Source organism: Hetaerina americana, unplaced genomic scaffold (assembly GCF_022747635.1).
Source record: "Hetaerina americana unplaced genomic scaffold, ioHetAmer1.1.p SCAF_70, whole genome shotgun sequence".
NCBI classification, from domain to species: domain Eukaryota; kingdom Metazoa; phylum Arthropoda; class Insecta; order Odonata; family Calopterygidae; genus Hetaerina; species Hetaerina americana.
The window spans coordinates 136879-161354 of NW_027287317.1; the positions used below are offsets into that span (position 1 = coordinate 136879).

A 24476-nucleotide genomic window follows, 5' to 3' on the forward strand; every position below is an offset into this window, starting at 1 on the left:
TTGGTATGGCATGGACTAAAATGTGCATTATTAATTTGGCCATAGAAGCCAAATTACGAGGGTCATCCGGAAAGTAGTACCCGTTCGTGAAATAAAGACACAAAAGTAAATATTAACAAACATAAAAAATTTTATTTGAAAGAGGATACTTTAAACTACTTCTCAACATAATCTCCAAGCAAATTAAGGCATTTGTCATAACGTGTGACAAGTTTCTGTATTCCTGCTGCATAGTCCTTCGCCGCCAGCTCATTGAGATACGCGAGGGACCCATCTTGCACAAATTTTTGCATAATGCAGATGGTGTTTAACAATTTCATGAACAATTGTTCGAGAAACATTGGGAAAATGCTCACAGATGTCATCAATTGTGACGCGCCGATCGTTCCTCACGAATTCGTCAACTGAGCTCACCAGTTGGTCTGTAATGACAGACGGTCTCTCCGAACGCTCATCGTCGTGTGTGTTCCCCCTCCCCATGTTGAAGTTGCGACACCACCGCCGAACAGACGACTCGTCCATTACATTGTCTCCATACACCTCCTTTAATTGGCGATGAATATCACATGGGCGAACGTTTCTTGCATTGAGGAATTTAATCACTGCCCTCACTTCACAACTGGCGGCGTTCTCAATTTTTTTAAACATTGTAAACAATCACAGAAACAACACAGGCAATGCTAGCGTCACGCAACTTGGTTCAGAGAAGGCAGACAAGCCACTGAAGCTATCTGACCTCGTCCAGCGGCTACTCGCGTCGTCAGCACTTCATGCGGCACGAACGGGTACTACTTTCCGGATGACCCTCGTAGTTGCAATGTCTAACAGTTTTTTTTTGCTGGATGAAACATGAAAATGAAACATGTAGGAGATAGTGATTTTCAAAATGTAACGAACTTCCAAGCAGTGCATTTGTATCCATTAGTGAAATAGAGGTGATGGGAGTAAGGTGAAATTCATAGTTGCATTATTTTGCAGTTTTAATGAACTCCTTAAGAGTGGAACTCAATTTAGGGAAAGACTGAAAGGCATACCAATTGGAACTATCCTTATTGAATGGTCTACCATTGTTAATCCTAATAGTAGAAACTGATAAGCTACCCAATAAAAACATCTGCTTTTAGTTTACCTCTCAGAATGCTACTCCTTCAGTCTCTCAGAACTATTTTTATGCCTAAACTATGTAGTTACATGTAGGTAGGCTCTTAGATATAAATAGATTACATTTTTATTGTCAAAACCTTGGCCATGTCTTTGGAGCCCAACCATTTCTTGCTTGATTTGTTGTAGTACAAGTATTTTAATGCTTTCTCACTTGTTTCAGATGCTGCTGTGCTGACTGAATACCCTTTGGACCAGTCAGTGGGATTTGGGAGCAACCTGGAACTTGTCTGTGTTGCAACTGGCAGTCCACCTCCATCAATTCAGTGGCTACGGGATGGAGTGGCTGTAAGCTATATAAATTCCTTCAAATTGTCTCAATCACCCACCAATTATTATCCTTCTCTCATTAACGTGATTCATAAATGTTTCAGTTACTGCATGGGTATTGTGAAGTTAAATGCTACAATAAGAAAAAACCTGCCAGTGGAGAGAGGTGATTTTTTTAGCTTAAGAAATTCACCAAATGTTCCCAATGATAATGCATAGTTTACTCTGCCTTTTTTTTACTGCCAGAATAAATTTTGCTCTTTGCTGTTTTTTTTCTGTCTGGGTCTTTGATCTTCATTAGGGGCTCTCATTTAACCTGTTTCCTGATTTGGAAGCACCTTGGGAGTATTTGTGAAGAAGTCACCTCTTACTTCAAAGCATTATGTGCTGACCTGACTGCAATTCAGTCAGCATGACTGGATTCTAAGTAATTTATTTTTGTTCGTAAATTTTCATTCAAGTCAAAATCTATGAGAAAGTTAATGGTGCCTAGGTTGTGACAAAGCTCATGTCGGATAAGTTATAAATTAAATGTAGCTCAAGCAGAAAATTACTATAAAGGCTGGTAAAATTTAATGAGTAGGTTAATCAGGAAAACCCTTGCAACCTTTTCCAATCTGCTGTATAATATATTCCAGGATTATGACCTGTGCTCGAATCACTGCATGAGCCGTCTAACCGGTTGGTTCAGAGAAAATCTGATTGTGCTTGAATGCTGTGTTTAGTGCATGTAGGGTTAATATATATATCCATTGGCTTATATGTATGTTAAACTGTTGACTCATCCTGTTTGATTTGAAAAATCATAGTGTGGAGGAAACTGACTGGTGAAGTAGAATCATGTGTCAGGATTTTCAATCTACTTAGCTGTACGTAATGACCAAGGTACTGTTTAGTGCTTGAGGATTTAAATGTAAAGTGATAATTATGAGACCTAAATGCTAAATCCATCTCGGTCACTCAATATTATGAATAATCTCCAACATTGTCAGAGAAATAGAGACCTTAAGCTTGGATCAGAATACATTTATTAATTTCTGTTTTCCAACTTTTTTTTCCTGAGCTCTATTCCTCAGGTAGACATGCTTTTCAAGGTTCTATTTTTCCTCTGTACTTTACAATTCTATCTGAGGCTCTGTCATAGATAGGACATATAAACAAATGACCATCCTGTTGCCCAGGGATATTTATTTTTGGATGGCCCAGTGGGAGAGTATCATTCATGAAAACCAAATACCAGTTGTTTCATACCTGGTTCAGGAGAGCGTATTTTCTGCGTCATCATAGAAATAAAATAGAATCTGCATCAATCAAACTTCCCTGCCCACCAGGTGTTTTGTTACTTTTCATCCATGTTGGAATTCTTAGCTTCCTGAGCTAATTCCGAAGCTAATTCTTAGCTTCCTTCCCATTCTTTAAATGGATACAATTAGAAGATGGTGGCCATTGCTTATCAAAACCTCTATTTGTAAATGAGTAGCTGCAGGTAGAAGTTGAAAAAAATGAAGGGAAACATTTATTTTATAAGCAATAAAATTGTGTGAATAATTAAAGTCTTTTTCACAAGTGTTTGTGGCTTAAAAAAAAAGTGTAATATGAAAAAAATGTACGGCGGAGGTCGAAGTTTCATTGTTTCCACCAAATCCTGATGTCCATAGTTGTGGCTCCTCCTTCAAATAATTAATACAAAACTGAATATTCTAGGTGGAGGAACCTCCAGAGCATAGGGCTTTCAACCTTTACTCCCGATCTGTTCTTCGTTTGAATGCTACCGAGAGTACAGTCTTCACGTGCATAGCAGAGAATGTCACTCCCGGGAAGAACCACACAGTGGACTCAAGATCATTTGAACTCAAAGTCACACAAATTGTTAAAGGTCAGTGTGGTTCCATCAAGCTTTTTGTATCCCAAATATTTCTACTCTCTGGTGATGAATGAAATTAAATATGATGGTAATATCTGGAATATAATTTAAATAAGGCCATTAAAAGAGAGGTCATTTCTCTAATGGTAGTTGGATTAGAAATTCCAAAAAATGTGAGGGGCTCTTCCTCTGTGGGAAATTGATAGTATTTGATTTCATAATATTTAAATCAGGATGTTTTTGGAAAAAGATCATTTTATTATTCAAACTGGCAAATGTTTTGATCATTTGATTTTGCATGCCGGAAATCTGTGCACACGAAAGCAAGAGATATGTATGCATGATGTGTTTACTGGTAAGCTAAGTATTGGAAGGAGGAAATGATTGTGAAGTATTGGGGGGGGGGGGTGACTTTTGTCAAAAGTCACCAAAAAGGTAGAAATTATGAAAGGTAATGAGTACATTAGTACATTGGTAAGAACTTTTGAAAAAGTATTCAACCTTTTGACTCACAATTCTCAAGGAAACAAAGGAATTCCTTCAAATACCAGAAAAAAGAAGATATTGGATGTTAAATCTATTTGGAATTAGGAAGAAATTCCCTTTTGAGGAATAGTGTTGCAGAATAGTTGTGCATCAAATATCAAATCACTTGTTTTTCCTATGGAATTAATTCTAAGTCCCTGTTAAGTGCTACAAAAATATTGGCCACCCTCTTTGTACATGCATGCTAATATCCATCCATTGTTTACAGCGATGAAGCCATTGACACCCCCTCCTGGGTATTGTGCTCCCTACAATGGAAAAGTGTGCAAGCATTACCTCAATGGCACTGGTCTGGTTTGGTTTAATATATCACATGATAATCCTGGAGGATGGCTAAATGAGCAGATTACTTCAGGTCTTTGGGAGGAAATGGTAGTCAAACTGAGAGAGCCATGCAGGAGTGCAGCTGAGGTAAGGAATGGCTTCTGAAGTTGATTCAAAGTGCTTTTTATGACCTCAAGCATTCTTTGAAAATATTTTTAAGTTAGTCAATGAAATGAGCTGGCTAATGCTCAAGCTCTCTTGTTTAAAGAAGTCCATCCAGTCTATGTACCATCAAGTAAAATTTAAGTAGCAGTTGAGGATCATGAATTGGAAGTATTGGCTAATGTAAATATTACCAATAGTCCCTTGAATTGGTTTACTTTTGAATTAAGAAATTTTCAAAATTCAATTTTAATTCCTTTTAAAACAATAGTTTAATACTGTATTCAAAGTAAACAACAATATAAACTCTGCCAGTCATGTAGTTTACATATGAAATGCTCATCCCTGGTGTATCCTCTACAGTGACTGGGCATCTTGATATTTGAAAATCCTTGCTTCATAGCTGATATAGTACAGATAATGTATATTGTTTGCTCTTCTCTTTATGAAATGCTGAATTAAGGGTGCAATAGCTCAAAATTAAATTATATGTAGGTTATGTTTAACAAATTGACTAATTTAACTATGAAAATAGTCATATTGGTGATGGCATTTAAGGAGATTGATGACCAAAATATGAATTTATTAATCGATTGGAATTGATGATTCTGAGATTGCTTAATTCCTGTTTGTGAGCTGCAATTTTAATTTTGATGAAGACTTTAATATGGGGACATAGCGCTATATGCTTTGAAAACATGATATTAGAACAAATTTGATCATAAATTTAATATAACTAGAAGAGAAATAATGTAAACATACCAATACAATTTTAACACTTCTCGCATTGTAAATTTAAGATTTCCTATACTTTTAAATATGTTTCATGGTAACAAATGATTAATCACATGACATATGATTATTTTTAATATTCTGCTCTGCTCTTCTGGCTTCTGCATCTTCTTCAGAAGGGACAACTCTCAAAGGGCAGGTAACACTATATTTCATGGAGATGAGGTTGCTTTCAGGCAATCATGTGGAATTCTGCTTACTATTTCTCTTCTTATGAATAAAATATGAAGTGAAGGGGAAACCAGACCTTGTGCTGGCAATTAAGAAAACTCTAAAGTTGCTTTTATCTTGAAAGAACTATGAGAACTGAATTTATGTCCATTAGTAATGCGAGGTAAGCAGCAATGTAATGTTAGAGATTGGAGAAGGGAGAGCATGCCACAACACTTCCAAATGGTATTCCCTCAATGGTTACAGAGCATGTGTCCATCTTCCAAGCAACCTGCCATAGATAGCCACCAAACAATCCTTGCGTTTACGTCTGTGAATATGTTAGAGACAGAAAGCCAGCAAAGAAGTTTGAACATACGTCAGTCAGCACTGGTGCAAGGCAGATGATACAAAAAAAGAACAGCATGCAAGATCTACTTCACTCAGTAATGCACTACACTGTTATAGTATTAACACTTATTGGTGGCTCAATTATAATACATTCCCAACGTAAATGCCGACCCCGGTGGCGGCGGGGTAACGTCCTCGTCTGCCATTCCAAGGGTTGCGGGTTCGATTCCCGCCTGGGTGAGTTTTCCTCCACCTAGGGCTTGTGTGTTTGTAAATGTGACCATTGTTATCCTTGTTAATAGTTCAATGTAAAGGCCAAAATGTGCTGTTTTCGGACTAATACTGAATAAATAAATAAATAAATAAATCAATCAATCATTTAAATGTACAAGTAATGCACTAAAACTTACAAAATGTACTCATGTTACTGCATAATGGCCTACTACGAGACACAGGGTGTGTTCCAAAAGCAATGCAATTATTTTTTTGCTAGTAATTTATTGAATAAATTTGCACAAACTCTGAAAATTCTTCAAAGTACTGTCCTCGGGCCTCTACACATTTTTTCCAGCGACTCTGCCATGATCAGTACGTGCCCTGGAAGGCGTCTTCGGGGACCTCTCGCAAGTTCTTTATCATGGCTGTTTGGATCTCTTCTATAGACAAAAAACAGGTTCCTTTTAGGGCAGCCTTAATCTGAGGGAACAAAAAGGAGTCTGCTGGGGCAACCTCAGGACTATAGGGGTGTGTGGGCAGCATTGGCAGCTGGTGTTTGGCCAGGAATTCGTGGACTCGTAGCACATTGTGGCAAACATCTAGAGCACAAGCTTGGCGCACACTTTCCTCAATTCTAAATCTTCAGTAACATTGCAAAATACAACTATAGATGATAATTTCAATTCATTGGCAACCATCTTGTTACTCAATCAATGGTTTGAGTCCAACAATTGTTGAACAAAAGCCACATTGTTGTTGGTTTTGATGGTTGACAGCAGCCCAGAGCCGTTGTGTATGAGATAGGCTGTTGGTGGTGTGGAAATGAGGTTATACATTAACTTCTGGGCAATGTGGCGACTACAGTATTGATGTGGAATAGTTTTCAGGTACTCTCCATAACTCATAACTATTTCATCAGTAGAAAACCGATGACAATGAAGCTTTACCAGAAGATTTCATATCAGAAGATTTTCCATATAGTGAAAAGAGAAATCTCTTCCTTTGGTAAGGTAGATGTGTAACATCATTTAATCATCTGGTTGCCTTTCAATTTATGTTCTAGTTAAAGAATAATAATTCAATTTTGATATCTTTCATGGATAAATTGGAAAATTGTTTGTAATTTTGATAAAAATTTAGTCAATCATTCCATTCATAAAATTAAAATCATTTCAATAATAATTCCCAGAATTTCCTTGCCCTTACCTTAGGGTGCTTGTAAAAACTTAAGTCATATCTTATTCAAATTTTGAGGGTCCTAAAGTTGTCAAATCGACACTAGATTAAAATATAAGTTGCCCCTCAGGATTGTATCGATTTCCAATTGAATTTTACTGATCATTGTAAAAATTGTGTTTCCATTTCAGAAATTGTTGTGTACATATGCATTTCCTCAGTGTGAGCTGCATGATGGCTATCCCATTGGCCTCCCAATTTGTCAAGAGGACTGTATTGCAGTTAGGCAGCTCTTCTGTTTCAATGATTGGGCCCTCATTGAAGACAGCAAGCAAAGAGGGGTGTATTTCAAGTCACGGGGCCACTTTCAGCTGCCAAACTGTGAATCCTTACCTCAGTACTCAAGTTCTTCACAAGTCTGCTCCCATGCCAAACTCACTGAACTTAAGACTGATGAGGTTACAGGTAGGTTTATGAAATGATTCTTTGTTATAAAGTGCATGAAACTCTAAAATATTGCCTGTTATTGAATTTTTCTCTGTCTACCTTATTTTTATCTGTATGCTCTGCTCTTTTTGTAATAATATGAATTACTTAATGACTTATTCCAAAGAAACTGCGGGAGATACCACAACAGTACCTTTTAATGGAGTCATCCACTAATATGCATTTCAATGCAACAATTTCAGAGTGTAAAATTCAAATCCCAGTCAAGGCGAATGATTTTTAATCTCTGATATTGTTGCATTGAAATACTTTACATTATACTTTCCTTCAATCCTTCCTCTCCCCAGTTGTTAAATATCTGTTAAGATTAATGAGGAATACTGGGTGAGGTGGCATAATCTGACTACATCCAGGTGATGGGTTACTTCAGAACAGCATGTTGGCAATTGCCCTGTGAAGTAGCTTGGTGATAATTGGCTTTTCTCTCGACAGCCAACATGGCCTCTTTTATCTATTAAAAAAGCAAGTATTTTAATGCTATCAAAGTTCTTCTGAGCTAATTGTTATGATTACCAACCGCCACAGAAATCAGACCAAGGTTGGTTTGACAGGTGAAGGTTGAGCTCACCTCATAGTAAGCCATATATGGCATTTGAAATCCACTCATCAGGGTTTGGGGCTGATTCCTTTCCTTGTGGCTGTAGATGAGCCCGGAGGTTCTCAGAGACATCCCCTGGAACCGAGCATGGCTCTTCCAGTCAGTAGTCCAATTTTTATGATAAGTTATGGACATTATTATTATTGTTAATAGTATAGGTAAATCTGGAAGACTCTATGTTGACTGTTACACATGTGTTGACTTGTTTACCAAGTTAGTTTCATGCCAGAAAAACTGGTTGCAAACTCGTTCCTAATTTGCTTCTGTTTCACTATCTTAAAGTCAGTTGTTGTAATCTTTTTTGTGTAAGATTAGAATAAATTAAATTGCATGCTGACCTAGTGTCTTTTGAAACTCTGGCACTATTTATTTATCTGAGAAATTCTCTTACAGACATACTAAGTCAGGTGGCCAGTCAGAAAAATGTCTGATCACAAGCAATAGTGTAAATTATTGGCTATGGAGGAGTGGCGTTTGGGCTCAATTTCTCAAAGCGGCAAATTGAAATCCTCAGAGGAATGGTGTAAATGTGTGATAAAGCATTCTAAAAATCACAATCTGTGAAATATAGGGATGATAAATTTTCTTAAAATTTTGTCGTTGTGTGAATTGGTGTTGCTTTGGGAAGTGGGTCCCTGGTCTAAATTATGTAAAGAGAGCCTCTGGATCGTATTCTTTTACCCTGCCAAATTGAAAAGGGAAATTTCCAAATTAACTTCTGGTCAGCTGTTATAATTATATTTCCCTCTCTCTCTGAAGTGAGGAGGTATGTGCCATTAGAACTGCTAAAACTCTCCTTAGCACAACATTTAAAAATGTTGGCATTAGAAAAATGTTAATTTGCAATGTGAAAACTATTTTTACATTGGAAAATGTTGCATTTCAGTGGATTGCATGCGTGACAGAGGCCGTTTCTACCAAGGAACCATGAATGTCACCAAAACTGGGTTGCCATGCCAACGATGGGAAAGTCAAGAACCGCATACTCACAATCGCCCACCTGATGTTTTCCCAGAAATGCAAGGTGCTGAAAATTTTTGCCGGAATGCAGGTGGTGAAGAACCAATGCCTTGGTGCTATACTATGGATCCCACCATCAGGTGGCAACACTGTGATATACCTGTTTGTGGTAAGAGTGGTATCAATGTAGTAGTGAGAGAATATATTTATTTGATAGGCTAAGTAGTGAATCAGTCTTCCCTACTCTTGCTATGCCAAGTGGTTCAAATTTGAAGTAAAAAAAACATATTATGCTTCAACTCATTGTAAAAATGAAGCGATAATATTTTTTAAATATTCAAACTAATTATTATAATTTTTGGCAATCATTTTAAAAATGATACGTCCGTAGTATTTGGATTGTTTTACCACCCATATATTTCTGTGAAAGTTTCTTTCATTTGCTTTTATTTTAATGACAGTAGTTTTGGCACAAGTTCCTCCATGAATTTGCAAATGATTACTTAACACATGATGGTGTCATCATATCGTTAAACAGCTTAAGTTTGCATTAGGGGGGATCAGAAATATTGTTGTCAGTTTTCCTAATTTTCTATTGTAGAGAAGACACTTTGTTTAAGATAAATGTTTCTAAGTCTAATGTGCTATGATTTTGAAGGCTTTCTATTTATCTTGCGATTTTTACCCATACTACTTCAAGGGATGTGATATTCTTTCCCTTGCTGATTGCCAATTAAATGATAGCTCCAGGGAATCAGGATCGTGGTTGTATTTAATGAGGCTGGCTAGGAAGAAGTATTTACCTCACAAAGCCAAAGAAAATTAGCTAATGCTCAATTTGAAAAGGATGTTATTTTTCATATCCACATTCTTCATTGTAGCCTTGATAACTGAGTCAATATTTAAAAAATTCAAAGATTTTATTAATGGTTTAAGGATAACTCCTCCTTGAAAGTGATTCAGGAGGCTTTGTCCTCATAAATGTACACTCATGTTAGACATAATTGTTATTGATGCTATCTTTATATTTTTCCATTCTTCCTATTTTTCGTTGGCTTGATACCCATGTGTGACTTAAAATTTTTATTTGCCTCCAAATATTGTTGTAATGTGTGCACTCTTGGGAATTAATATTTGTATGAGACTGCTGCATTGGGACTCATGCTTAATTTAAGTATATTTTTTGCCTCTTCTTACAGCATAGATGATTAATTAATGTGAGCTAGAAAGGAGTACGGAGGCTAGCAGTATAAAAAATTTGCTAGTGGGCAATGTCCTCTCGTGCATCTTAAATACCGAAACAGTCCTCTGCATTCATGTGTTCTATATTTTCATGCTTTAGAAGGCTGTATGGATGTAAAAGGACCACATTTTCTCTGTTTTCCTCATGCTGATCATTGGTTAGGAAAGCAGTGCACCAGTTAGCCATGCTCTTTGATGAGCAAAAATAAGTCATATAAATGAGATTGCCGAATGTTGTATCATAACCTGAGCTCGCTAGCTTTTCATGCTCTCACTTGGATCAAGCAAAGGGAGGAGGACAGCCTTTTACATCATGAAATATGGTTTCTTAGTCATGTTGAGGCTAAAACTCCTTTCACTTGGGTGAAATTTGCTCATGTGTATGAAGGGCTTGGTGGCAATAGAAAACATTCGGCTCCACTTCAAATTTTATACCCATGGTAATTTCCCTCATTTTCATAAATGACATTATCCCAAGGGGGGAGAGAAAAGTGTTTCCATAAATATGCGCAAAATGGTCTTGCTTAAGGTTAAGCTTTAAGAAATGATATGGCTAAAAATGAAGATAAATTGATGGAGGTATAAACATTATAAATTTACCTTTCTTAAGCTGGCATAATTTTTATCTTCATCATTTTTAAATTTATCTCTGAATAAATTCATAGAAACTAGAATAAAAATTAGTGTGTATTGCAATAATATGGTATATGTTTTACTTGATGTTTAGCTTAATGGCCAATATTTTTGCAGATTTCTTCCATCTCCTCATTGGATGTTCTTCATTTTACAGAAAACTCAACAGACCTAACCTTCGAAATAGAACTCAAAGATATTAATATGGAAAGATTCTTCACACCAACTATTATGCTCATCCTAGCTGCAGTTGGGTTTGCTGGTATTGTAATGATGCTCCTTCTTTTTTTGCTTTGCCATCGAATATACAACCATCGAGTAGGGTACAACCCAACTGCAACTCAGGTAAAGAAACATGTAAGGAAAACTTCCATCATATAAAGTATTTCATAATCTAGTTTTTGAGGTAACCTACTTTAAATAATTTTTCCTTATTGCCTTTGTTCTGTGTCTGAATGAGCTAGCTATATATCGTTTCATCTATTTCAAATTTGACTCGGTAGAACTTTCTGTACTGCTGTAATTTGTGATAGTAGTGCTCTGGGAATGAAATGTTTATGGCCTCCTTGGTCATTTGAAGGCAGAATTCCATCTTTGACCAACATGTAACAAATTTAATTATAACTGAATTGCCATGTACCTTGGTTCTAGGTACTGGAGATATATTGGCTGGATCCCTGAAAGGGCAAAGGGCTTATAATCATTACAATCCCAAATGAATTTATTCAATAGGAGGAATATAGTTGCTAAAAGTAATTAATTGGTTGTATTCATCATAATAATGCACCTTTCTGGTTTTGTATGGACAAGTTGTTGCAGTAGAATAGTAATCTTTGCTTAAAATGTTAATTCTTATTTAGACCTGGGAAACTATTCATGTTCAGTTTTCCTTGCACTTAATTTTGATGTATCAAAATGTTTCAGTAAAGGACAACAAGAATCAAACTATTTACGAAATTTTTGAAAAGAAACGTGAAATCAAGGTTTATCAAAAATTGAGGTTTGGAGAATTCTTTTTACTAGATAATTATTTTGATGTTTTCCTCATTAAAGATAGCAGAGATTGATAAAAATAATGAATAGATCATTAATAATTTTCTCACTCAAACGAAAGCAAAGAAAGTGAAACATCCTAACATTTCCATATTATTTGTACATATCATAGAGCTTCAAGCATCTACTTGATTGTCAGTGCATTGCTAACAATTTGCAATAATTAAAGCAACATTGTGCAGATTAAAAAAAAACTTGTGTTTAACCAGTAACCGATTGTAGTGGTTTCATGAAGTGAGTACAGAAAAACTGCTCTCCTCAGAAATGATATTTTGTATGATTCTTACTGCTGTAGTTCATTGAAACATTTTATTAATATTGGACAATATCTGTTCATTCATAAAATTAAAGAGAGTTGTTCAAAATTAAGTATTAGCACTCTTGTAAATTAACCAAGAGAGTGGGGTGATTTTGGCCAAATGAGAATACCATAAATTCTTCATTATCTGTGTGCAGACTATTGGTTTCGCGGATTACTCATTTTGCAGATTATCCATGCTGTGAATTTGTTTTGAACATTCTGCATATTTTTTATTCTCTATGAATTGGCTTACCAAATTATAATTATCCTTATGAATCTTTTCTGCAGTATAAACTGCATATTTTATCACTTTATTGCCTGCCATTAAATGGTAGTATGCATTATATTCCATTGGAGAGTCATAGATTTGAATTTTTGTGTGTTGATATTTTTTGCTTCACTTCCATAGAAATCTGTTATCAAATGTTAAAACTATCCAGATTTGGCATGTTTTCACTATTTCTGGTTTTGAATGATATCTAAAATGCATGAATAGTTTTAGCCATTGTGCTTGTTGCCTCACAAAGCTTTTGTTATTTCAATTTGGTTACTTTACATTTTTAGCTTGAACCATCATAAATTATGAGGTTAAGAGTATGGGGCCAGTTTTATTATTTTTGTTTTAATTAGCAGTTGATTTCTCAAGGCTTTATTTTGCTGTTAACCAAGTGCCATGGACTTAATTTGTTTCTTTTGGGAAGTTGGATCAATGAGGATTCTATGGCACATGCTCTTTAGACTCTTAATCTAGTTTTGATGAAACAGAAGCTTTGAGGATAAGTATGCTCCTATGCAATACTTCTTCACCATTTCATCAATTTCCATATGCTTAGGGAATATAGGTTGGTCACATGATATATGTACAATTTTCTTTGCCAGCCCAAAAGAAGTGTCTAGGTTGTCAGCCGTAACTATAGGTCCACCCCTCCAGATAAAGTCATGCAAACAGTGGATACTCCTTTCTTAGGCTCATCTTCAATATTTCAATCTAACGATTGGTTAACTTTTGCTTTTAATCGGAAAAATTGCTCATTAAGAAAATGTTCTCAGTAATATGTATAAATTACCAGACTTATATAGTGATGCTAATTGCATACGTAATTTATCATATGTTATCCATTGATATGACTGAAAAGTGTTCAGACATTGGAATGGCAAGTTTAATGCCTATATGTGAATGTGTAACAAGGATGCTTTGAGTATCAAAAGAAAATACAAATTAGAGATATATAGCCACATTCTTGTAAACAAAATCTTCCCTAGTTACAATAAAAACCTGAAAAATAAGCTTCTCTTGTAATCATAATACTTATTTATCATTATATCTTGCGGACTGCAATAGATATTGCCAAAAATATTGAAAACACAAAAGTTGTACTTATTTATAAATTTGTACAATTTATTAGATAATGTGATGCCCATACGTTTCACAGTCTGGGGCCTTAGCCTAGTGAAAATGATTTATTTAGCTTATGTTTGTTTCTTGTAATGTAATAATGTTCATTGGGCTTGTCAAGGCATTATTGACACACCTTCCATACCGCTACATAAATATCTTAATCTTGCAATGTTGACGTGTGTAGGGCAACCAATACTCCAGCTCCATATTTATTTAAGCTTGTGTGGTTTTACCAGGGTTGGCCAAAATAAATGAATGAGAGAGAGGCATATGTGTCTTCCAGTCTTGTTTTCAATGGATTTTCTTGCTAGAACACCATATTTCATTGGAAAAATTTAGCAATATAATTTTATTTAATTCAATGGCAATATTTTAATGCCATCGATATTGAGCTTGAAAAATTAATGTTTTGGACTCAGGATGTGAAATAATATATGATAATTACATAGTATATTTATTTTTGAGACCCAGTGTACAGTATTGAGAACACATGACAGATGCATAGAACATAGGAAATGTTGCAGAGCAAAACAATTAAACCCCAAATAACTGATAAAAAATTCTATGGTGAATAAGTCTTTAAGAAATCTTGACAAAAATATGCCAAAACACTAAAATAATGTAGAATTTTGTCATATGGAACCTTATTTAGTAACCTGGAGAGTGGGTGTACTGTATAATCTCAATGTAATTTGTTAATGTTTCATCATCTGTTTAATATTATAGTGTCGCATTATAAATGAAATGGTTCTAATTGCTGCTTTAGTTTGTTTTATAATATGGAAGGAATATTTTACGCGACATCTTTAGAGAAATTTTCCAGTGGCACATGTGTATATAATGTATGAAAATATTCACTCTAAAAGCACTGTCGCATGAAATCCCCATGAACACTATGTTAGGTATTCACGGTGTCATTTGTGATAATATTTGAAAATCTAGTGGTTGGAGATATAAATTGTGACATCCGTTGTTGTCACTGACTATCTATTGAAAGAGCATGTGTCATAAGACTTTTACAAGGGTAATTATAGTAGCTTAAGGAAATTACTAAGTTTCAGTTATCTATTTGTTTAAATTTTCTGGGAATTAATTTTTTGTTGTTTTTTAATTTTCTAAGTAATGATTATTTTTATCATTTTTTTATTGTCAGTAACAGGAATTATTTCTTTTAACATTGTTTTAACTTTCTTTTGCTCTTTAGGAGGTTGACATTGATTTAGACAAGCTGCCTAGCAATTTGGCCTACCACCGAACAGGAGCCCAGCTGAATCCAAAATTAGAAAAGTTGGAATATCCCCGAAATGATATTGTCTACATACGTGATTTGGGTCAAGGAGCCTTTGGAAGAGTTTTTCAGGTATTTCAGTTTTCATATTTCTAATGAAGTGGCTTTCAAAAGTTGTTTTCTTCCAGCAAATTGCCAGTAAATCCTCCATACTTGTTAGATTTGTTTTTTCATTGTGCTGATTTAATGGATGAATGAGCGTAACCTCAAATGGACCTTCATCAATTCATGAATTGTTTCTCCCTTTAAGTTGTAAAGCAAATTATTTGCATAAATAATCTAGTGCATGGCACATTTGTGTTCTTGATTAAAAATTGTCGTTACCATGGTGGCCGTGTTTACTATTTTTCAAGTTTAAAAATCAACGTCTGTAGAGCAGTTTAGTGTAATAATAACTTCTGTAATATATTCACTATTAGTTTTTAATTATTGTTACCAGCAATGTACAGTATAATCTCTCATAAATCCTGGGAACCATAACTGCCATTCTTGTGATAAATTGAGATAATTTTTAACCATGATGAGTCATGATTTTTATGTTTCATTTCATTGAAAATTCCAAGTCTATAAATATAATATTTTTGGTCTTATCCATACCACTCCTGCTTCCCTATTTCAACTTTCTTAACCCTCGCCTAGAATTAACTATCGCACCCATGATCCATGCCACAATTTAAAGGGATAGAATTGGGGTGCAAATCAGGTTATATCAGGTATCATGTTGTACGTTAGCCCTTCCACTAAGCGTAGCGGTAGCTGATATAATGGTTTATGTTGTGTCAATGATGAAAATTATGTTTTGATCTATGTGACGTTTCACTTTCTGTACTGCTGCCCATCCCTAAAAGCTTAGGGACCTCTCCCCTAATGGGTGCCTACTCTATGGTCGGCCAGCCCTTTAGAAGCCATCCTGGAAAGATGCCTTACAGTTTGACTACTTTTAGTCTTCCCTCTCATTCATATCTATTTTAGCCATCCCCTTTAAATCATGTGTACAGGGTCTATCCCAAAAATAAGTAGATTATATTTGTACGTGTATATTGAAGTCTACCATGGTGCATCTAAATTAATGCATCAAATATGACTTTTATTAGCTTATTTATGTTCAAAATGCACGCCTAAGAGCTTTGTGAAAGTGTGTTGTTTCATTTAACAGAGTAAGCTATCATAAAATGTTCTGGTTTGAGCTTAACTCAACAAACTGCAACAAAGGCTCAACAGACTCGACAGGTTTAAGGCAGGGTGAGGTTATGTTATTTCCAATTCATGAAATGGCCCTGAAAAGACACCTACTGATCAGCATGATCCTGAATTTTTCTTTGAAAATGAATGAAAGATTTCCAGTGATATAATTAACTTAAGTAACAAACTGTCAAGTTTAAATGGGTAGATTTTTTAGAATCTGCTGTAGTTCTGCAAATTGACTCAATCAAACAAAGGTACCCATTCAAAATTTTTCTTTATTCTTCGTTTTACCACATTTCTAGTGCTCCTAAACAATGCTCCCAACTTTAGAATCATCCTTAATACATTTTTTCATAATTGAAATTAAAATAATCCCTTTTTACGTTTAGTTTCATATGTTTTAGACATTTGTTATGACTCGTCCAATTCAGAATCGCATTGCATATGCATACAAATTCTATCTCCTAATTTGAGTGTGTGTAGACAATAGGTGTAATAGCCAGTTTGTCACATTTGCAAGTATTTAATTACATAAAATAGCATTATTTCAGCATGAAATTTCATTCTTATATTAGTTTTTTGCCTGGATTTTACTATTGAACCTTCTAACTTAGTCATTCCATATAGATTTCAATCTCTGAGGAAATAAATTAATGTGTAGTTGCCTGTATGTGATATTTTTTGCCTGAAGGTAAACAATTATTAATGCATAGTAACCCAGGTATTTACAGCACCTAAATACAGTGAAACCTGAAATTTACATTTTTGGAGGCCTGTAGAAAAAAAATATGTGAACCTAAGATGTGGAGAAAAAATGTTTTCTAGTGTATTTTGATGATTTACCCATAAAAGGTGTGTTTATAGCATATTTCATAAAATTAAGTGTTTATGCACCTAATATTTATTACTACAAAAAGGTCCTATAATTGTACCATATTTCCCAGTCCATAAGACCCACCCAGATTTTTCAAGTTAGAATTTACAAAAAATACTTGGATCAGACTGTAAAAGTAGAAAGTATTTTGATTTTGGAACTTAATATGAAGAAAATTGTTTTGCTACGTTGAAAAATTAGCTGTTACATGTATGTCAACAATGGGTCGCAGTAGTCCAGTGGGTAGAGCGTTGGACTGCTGACCAGAGGGTCCCGGGTTCGATTCCCGGGCAAGGCACTCTGGGCACCTACAGCTCCACCCAAGCTATGTGATTTTTTGGGTACCAGATCTTCCTGGGAAACCATAACCGGCACAGGGAAAGGAACTGGCCCCCCTACCCTGATGTGTGAATTTCACACAGCGTATAGGGCTTAGTACTGAGTGAACCCTGCCATAACCTACCAAACCGACCTTCAGGTTGATTACTGAGTTTATGGTTTTTATGGTATGTCAACATTTAGCCATCGTAGAATCTCAGAAATTTATCATCATTGAGCCAAAACATCTTTAAGCTGCCATTTTACCCAAGGGTTTATTTTCTGAAGGGTAATTCATGAATTCAAGTTTGAATGCAATACTTTATGACATTTTTCTCTCATAAAATCCCATGAGTTTATTGTAATTTCAACTTTTTATGCAACGACTAGTGTCTGTTATTATTTTCATATTTTTACAATTTGTATTAAAAGAAACTATTTTTAATGGCTTTACGACGCATTCATACTAATTTGGGTTGAAGGCCCGTAGACTCAATTTTATTGGGAGAGACAATGTATTTACGTGTTAGAAGAGGGATGGTATCCCCCTTAGCTCAGTGTGTATAAAGTTTCATGGCAACACCGCTTGTGAGATGAAACTAAATGTGCTACATTGTTTAAATTTAAGATTGATTTTGGATATTTTTATGGAAGTAATTCTCATGAAATATTAAAACTGTTGCTTGCTATTGGCTCAAAACAGTGATAGTTTCAACATTTTTGATACAGACAACCATTTTCAATGCCTGATGTGGGGAAAAAAAATAAGTAAGTATTTTTCCAGTGAATGGGCCTGCGCTTATAGGTCGAAATTATACCCTGAACCTCTGGCCTATAAGATGGAGGCTGATTGTAGAGCAAAGTTTGGGGTAAAAAAAATTTATCTTATGGGCCAGGAAATGCGATGAATGAAAATGTTCTCACGCCAATAAGGTCGAAGTTAAAGTTGCACATCTAGAAATAAAGGGAAAAAAGGGCCTTTATTTTTGCATTATGTATTTTACTGTGGATCTATTAAATTCTAATAGTATATTTAAGGGTCTAAGAGATCACGATTGTTTTTATTGACCGTCTACTTTTGAATACCTTTGGTACTAGGGTATTTAAATGGATTTTAACTTTGCGTTCCGGAGGATTTTTTAAGTTAAGTTTTTGAACATGCATTACTTCAGTAAAATCGTCATAACTTTCTTGAAGATTAAAAAATCAAAATGGAATTTTGTATGTAATACCTACAAATAATTTTCGAATTTTCTCTTTGTGCGATACTCCATGAAAATTTTCCTTTGTGGAGTGGAACATCGCTGGAACAGCACACATGCCTCGTCTCCTTCCTAATTTTTCTTGAAGCACACTCTTTTGGGAGCTTCTTGGGTAGTATTTTTTTCTTTCCCTCACCCATGATAAGGAGGAGATGATGTTTACTAAGGTCTCTCAAGAGACATGTGGGTGATGCCTTGAAGGAGCATGTTGCATTGGCTTATCATCACTGTTATCCTCCATAGATGACTCATCTGGCGCCTCTCTACTCGTTGCCCACTCTTTGGTGGTCTGGAGCGGAAAGCCTTTGTATTGAATGCTATTTGATTCATTTAGTGAATTTATAATTAAGAATTTAGTGATTTATAAACTCTTATTGCCTTCGTTGGCATTTGTCAAGAAAGAAGTGGATTTTCTATTTCTTACCTTCACTACCATATCGGAATCACTTCTGCTCTTGTCGCTCTCTTCATTATACTCAAATCTAACTAGTCATCGGTGGACAGATCTAATAAAATATTTTTCTTGTGCAAAGCACTCTCTTTCCTATGTGATGCTACTGTATGGAATATTTCTTTAAATATTTAAAAAAAATACGGATTGAAAAAACCCTCTCGCAAGACAAACCCGGCACCAAAATCACAATTCCTTGAGACTCAAGGAAACAAACTTCTCAAGATACATTGAGAGAAGGAACTGACAGGAGACATAAAAGAACTCTGTATGAATCATTATTGGCCCTCCATTCTTCTTACAATGAATGTTTGCATTAATGGAGCAGAGCTGAGAGTGCATTTCATTAGCCGGGATTAGAACTTGCAGGCGAGGCAATGCAGATTTGGCCCTTGAGGCGATAGAGATAAGGTTTCTTACCGTTGGCTCAGCTAGAGCCATGTGGATGAACACTGGAGAATTAATGAGGCCAGGAGTAAGGATACCCGGGGAAGAGATGAAAGAAATATTATCTTTGAAATGAAGAAGGACAACGAATAAGTTTCAAGCTGTTGACATTGAAGTTGCGCACCATTACAGAAAACCTGGTCTGGGATGTACATACAATTAATTGGCTAATCAAAATTTCTTAAGGAAATTAGAAATCAATTCACAACTGTTCTTATTAAATAAGGGAAGGTAAAAATAAATGACCAACCAATATGTAAATAATGTGAATTAAGTATTGAGCTGGTACCTGGATGGACTTTGCAGAAAAATATTGGCAAATACTTACATTCAGGTACCTTCATTGGTGAAAATCAAATATAAGCAATTTGCTTTGATGTATAAATGTTTAGTTATTAATACTTAAATGTTTGTTGGTAAATAGGTGTGGCATTGAAAATATATAAAATTATAACAAATGTGGGTTTAAAATTCAACAAATCGATTTTTTAACTTTGAATCGAATCATTCAGCCGTTTCACAAATGGAATCTTCACAGGTCCCTTCTCTTTTCTATTGTGCTCAAATTCGATGAATATTCAGCTTACTAGACTAGACAGTGACTAAGGCTAAAATTTGGCACTCATCACCTGTGTCAATTTTTGGCAGAGCTTCCAAATTTTGCTGATTTTAAATCTTTTTTTATTTTCATTAAATCTCCTGAAGCAATATAAATCAATATTAAAATTAAACAATGTAGAGGAAAAATAAAGACAATGTTTTGCATAGTCCAGATGCCAGTGGATGAATTCTCCAATGACCCCTTAAAATATTGATAAAAATACTTCTTTATTACCAATTTATTGATGGAAAGTAAATTTACCAGAACAATATCAATTATATATACATGAAAACTTTTTTTTTTAATAAAACCTGGCAAAAATATGTAGTGCCATCTCCAAAAGATGGGTTAGGTTTCTAATAAATTTTGAATTTATGAGTGTAAATTTGGCATACCTACTTCATTGACTTATATGAAGACCAATCCTGATGATAAAAGAAGGTGTTAAAATTATGTGGATTTGAGGTTTCACTGTACTTAATAACAATCAATGCATACACAGTATGTACTCAAAGTAACTTCGAATCTGTGATGTAAAAATGCTACCACATTACACAGAAAAACCTTAGCTTTCCTTTCCAGCATGATTGAAAACGTAAGCTCCTCTTTGTAGGCAAAGGCTCCAGGTTTAGTGAAAGGGGAAGATTTCACTTTGGTTGCTGTGAAAATGCTGAAAGATGAGGCTACAGAGGACATGCAGGTGGATTTTGAGAGGGAGGCGTGCCTCCTTGCAGAATTCGACCACCCGCACATCATCCGGTTGTTGGGCGTATGTGCCGTGGGTCGCCCAATGTGTCTACTTTTTGAGTACATGGGGCGGGGTGACTTGAACGAGTTCCTTCGTTCTTGCTCCCCTTCTAATTACATTGTCCGTAGCCGCAGCTCTTCAGAGGGAGGCCGTGAGGTATTCCGTGATGTTCAATTAACCCCAGTGGAGTTGACCAATATAGCCAAGCAGGTGGCTGCAGGCATGGTGTATTTATCTGATAGAATGTTTGTACACAGAGACCTTGCCACACGTAATTGCCTTGTGGATGACGACATGGTGGTGAAGATAGCAGATTTTGGTCTCTCCCAAAAGATATATCAGCAGGATTACTACAAAGGTGAAGAGCATGATGCCATACCAATCAGATGGATGCCTTTGGAGAGTATTCTGTATAATAAGTACACTGTTGAGTCTGATGTGTGGGCATATGGTGTATGCCTTTGGGAGATCTTTTCCTTTGCTCTTCAACCTTATTACGGTATGACTCATGAAGAGGTAGTGAAATACATTAAGGAAGGTCATATACTTCAATGCCCTGAAAACACCCCCAAGTCAATATATGATGTAATGAAAATATGCTGGAATAAGAAGCCATCTAATCGCCCTAGTTTTCGGACAATTTACAGGACATTAGAAGTGATTCAGGTGGAAGTGGAGAAGGCTCAAACTGCTGGCCGTGGTGGAGTATATCCACAGCAAGTGCATGTGTGAATATATTTTTTCAGTGTTTGTATTTTTTGTATGTTTGTGTGATCCATCTTCAGGGGTGTGCAAAGCTGGATGTTTTCCCCAGTGAATGAAAGCGCATATTAAATGATTCTCAATCAATGAATGGAATCAGATGTATTTTTTTCTATTAAGGTACAGTCTTAATTGGCTGCCAATTGACCAAGTGTGACAAAATGGGATTCTTTGAAGACCCCATTCATATTGAATGGCTTGTGCAATGATGTGCCACAAATTGTTTCACTGATAAATACAGACATTGCCAACAATGTAAGTGGTAGAATAATTTGCTATTGATTTATGATTCGAGTAAGAGTATGTTACAGTTTCCTAAAATATGATGCTTCGTTATAGCCTACTTGTTATGTGTGCTTTTGTCAATCATAATTTAATGTGAGAGGATGCTATACCTCCTTGAGTGAAATGGCAGGGAAAACTATGGATTTTAGACATCTTAAGAAAACCACAAAGTATTGATGGTGAGTGTCTTTTATGATGATACAAGCAGTTGAAAGTAGGTACCCAAAATTGTACAAATATTTCATTGCTTATCAATTGTCTCAACAAGTAGTAACATAGCCGTGGATAGATTGAATATGACTGCAAAATCTAAAGAAATTACTGTTTTTTGTCCCGTTTTGCCAGTTATGATTTTATGCATGACAGTGAAGTGTCTAAAAAATGAATGTATTCTATCAGTGGTGGGCATAGTTATGTGACACCCAGTTGACCAATATTTTGAATTAAGATACTCTGGATATTTATGATCATGAATCTTTCTGGAAATGTTCCTAATCATGAGCCATACACTTCATTGTTTGATATTATTTTCCAATACCTTTGACAATAGTCAATTTATGCAATTCTTTTGGTGTCGGAATTCAGCGAACAATAATTTTTTTTATGTAACCCTTATTTCTGATGATGAATTTTTACATACATGGGTCATGTTGATGGAAATTTGACTGATTTGTTTTGAAAATGTTAATAACAAAGCTTTGCACACCCCTATTTGTCATATGTTATAATTCCTCTCACTGTTGATTCTTAAGTATCCCAGTGTTAACTTTACAAAACTTTTATAGCTGTATGTGATGTGTCATTACTTGAGCAACACCTCTCAGTTTTTTATCATTTTTAATGTGTATATGAATTGTATTTTTTTAATTACATATCATGTATTAAGGTTAACCATTGGCTGATTTCACCTCATTTTTGTTTACTCTTATCAATTTCTAATGTTATTTGTTTTGGCAATGATGAATTAGGTGATGTTTTTAATGATATTTTAGTGGGATAATTGTTGCTGTTTTTTTTTCAAAAATACCAACCAAATCAGTGACATTGTAACATAATGTCTTCCTTGTGCCATGTAATGTGTTTAATACTTTCTTGAGTAATATCATTAAATGCACATTGCACATCATTTCGTACCTCCCTTTCAGGATAGAGCTGCACAAATATCAGTTCCTGTATTTTGTACAGCTTCAGTGTTAGAGATTAATAATTGTTTTTAAGTTGGTGACATATGAACCTCGTGGATGATTTTATAATGTTTAGAGTTCAATTTTCAAATAACTGACTCCATAAGAAAATGACCATTATTTCTATTAATAGGAAATAGTCAAAACATCTAGAAAGCATGTTGTCATTAAACAAAGCTATCACTGATTTCCTTGTGAAATTTATAGTAATCAAAAAAATAAAACTAATATGCTGTCTTGTAGACCATACCTAATTTATTTTACTAACAAGTTTCTTGATGTATTTTTTACTTTTTACATGATGATTACATAAAAATGAGATTTTTGAATGTTTGTTTTTCTTCACTGCAGGCATTTTTTTGGAAACAAGCTGTGGAATCAGTGAAATTTTATATGTAAAAACATGATTATCTTCCATTCCATTCACTGAATGTTTTTTACTGTATGTGTGGGATTTATCTTTGAAATTTTATGGCAACTCAAAAGGTTTCTGCTAAAATTTAGCGTTATTGTGCTTACATGATTAATATCAATTATGCAATTAATTGAGAACAGTCCAGTTAGTATTAATCATAACTGGGTAAGATCTTTTGTCAAAAATAGTTGGAAGATACTGTTGTGTGAGTTGTGTGAGTAGGGAGATGTTTTTGTGGATATTTCGGTGGCTGCCTGGCAGCTTTATATAATCTACAAATGGTGACATGGATACTTGCAAAGTATTTTCTTACATTCATGAAGAGAAAAGAAGTCAATCTTTTAGATACAAATGCCAGGTTAGGGAGAAATTGTTGTCTTTTATACTAGTAAATTCATTGGTGTGTTCAGAATATTTCAGTATTATTTTTATCTTCAAGTGAAGGAGAAGTCTTTTGGAATATCATGACAAATGTTCCAATAAAAAGCTTTAGTTTTTAATGTGTTATGTTGTAGTATTCAATTATGAGAATTGTGCTTCTTATTACATTCCATGTTACTGCTTTTTTCATTGTTTTAATGCCACCAACTTTCAAAGCTGATAGCTCTGTCAAGGTTTTCTTCCGTCATTAATCAGGTTTGGCATTAATTTTCAAATGTTATGAATGTTTGGCCTAATATAAAAATTTTAATAATTTGCGTTGTTTTTATTTGGACTGTTCCAAGGTCCTTATATTATTTATATCATGATATTTATTTTAAATAATTTGTTAATAAATAGTAATTATTTGAAATAGCCAGCAATTATTATTTGAATTTAATCAGTATTGACATTCCATTTGTAGATATAACCTTTTTTGGTGATATGTTATTTGTTTTAAAATAACAGAAGGAATTAATAGGTTTCTTTGTGACTGCTTGTTATAGTGTGTTTTCTTTGATTTAACATTAGTTTACTTATTTTAGGAATGAAATGACTTCTTTTGATAATTGTTAGTTTTTTCAGCTTAAT

The 24476-nt window shown here is 34.9% G+C and overlaps 1 protein-coding gene across 3 annotated transcripts in view; it reads left to right on the forward strand.

Annotated features, from left to right (window-relative positions):
• LOC139697237 (tyrosine-protein kinase transmembrane receptor Ror2-like) overlaps window positions 1-24167 on the forward strand; it is a 137889-nt gene extending 113722 nt beyond the window's left edge. For 2 of the 3 annotated variants that reach the window (XM_071595909.1, XM_071595910.1), the window contains exons 3-10: window positions 1325-1449; window positions 3136-3307; window positions 4050-4252; window positions 7144-7417; window positions 8944-9186; window positions 11050-11249; window positions 14850-15005; window positions 20685-24167. In XM_071595909.1, coding sequence (XP_071452010.1) covers window positions 1325-1449; window positions 3136-3307; window positions 4050-4252; window positions 7144-7417; window positions 8944-9186; window positions 11050-11249; window positions 14850-15005; window positions 20685-21551 — 2240 coding nt within the window. In that variant the 3' untranslated portion in view covers window positions 21552-24167. The remainder of the gene's footprint in view (window positions 1-1324; window positions 1450-3135; window positions 3308-4049; window positions 4253-7143; window positions 7418-8943; window positions 9187-11049; window positions 11250-14849; window positions 15006-20684) is intronic. The other variant, XM_071595911.1, reaches the window with a different exon arrangement.
• Window positions 24168-24476: the final 309 nt, after the last annotated feature.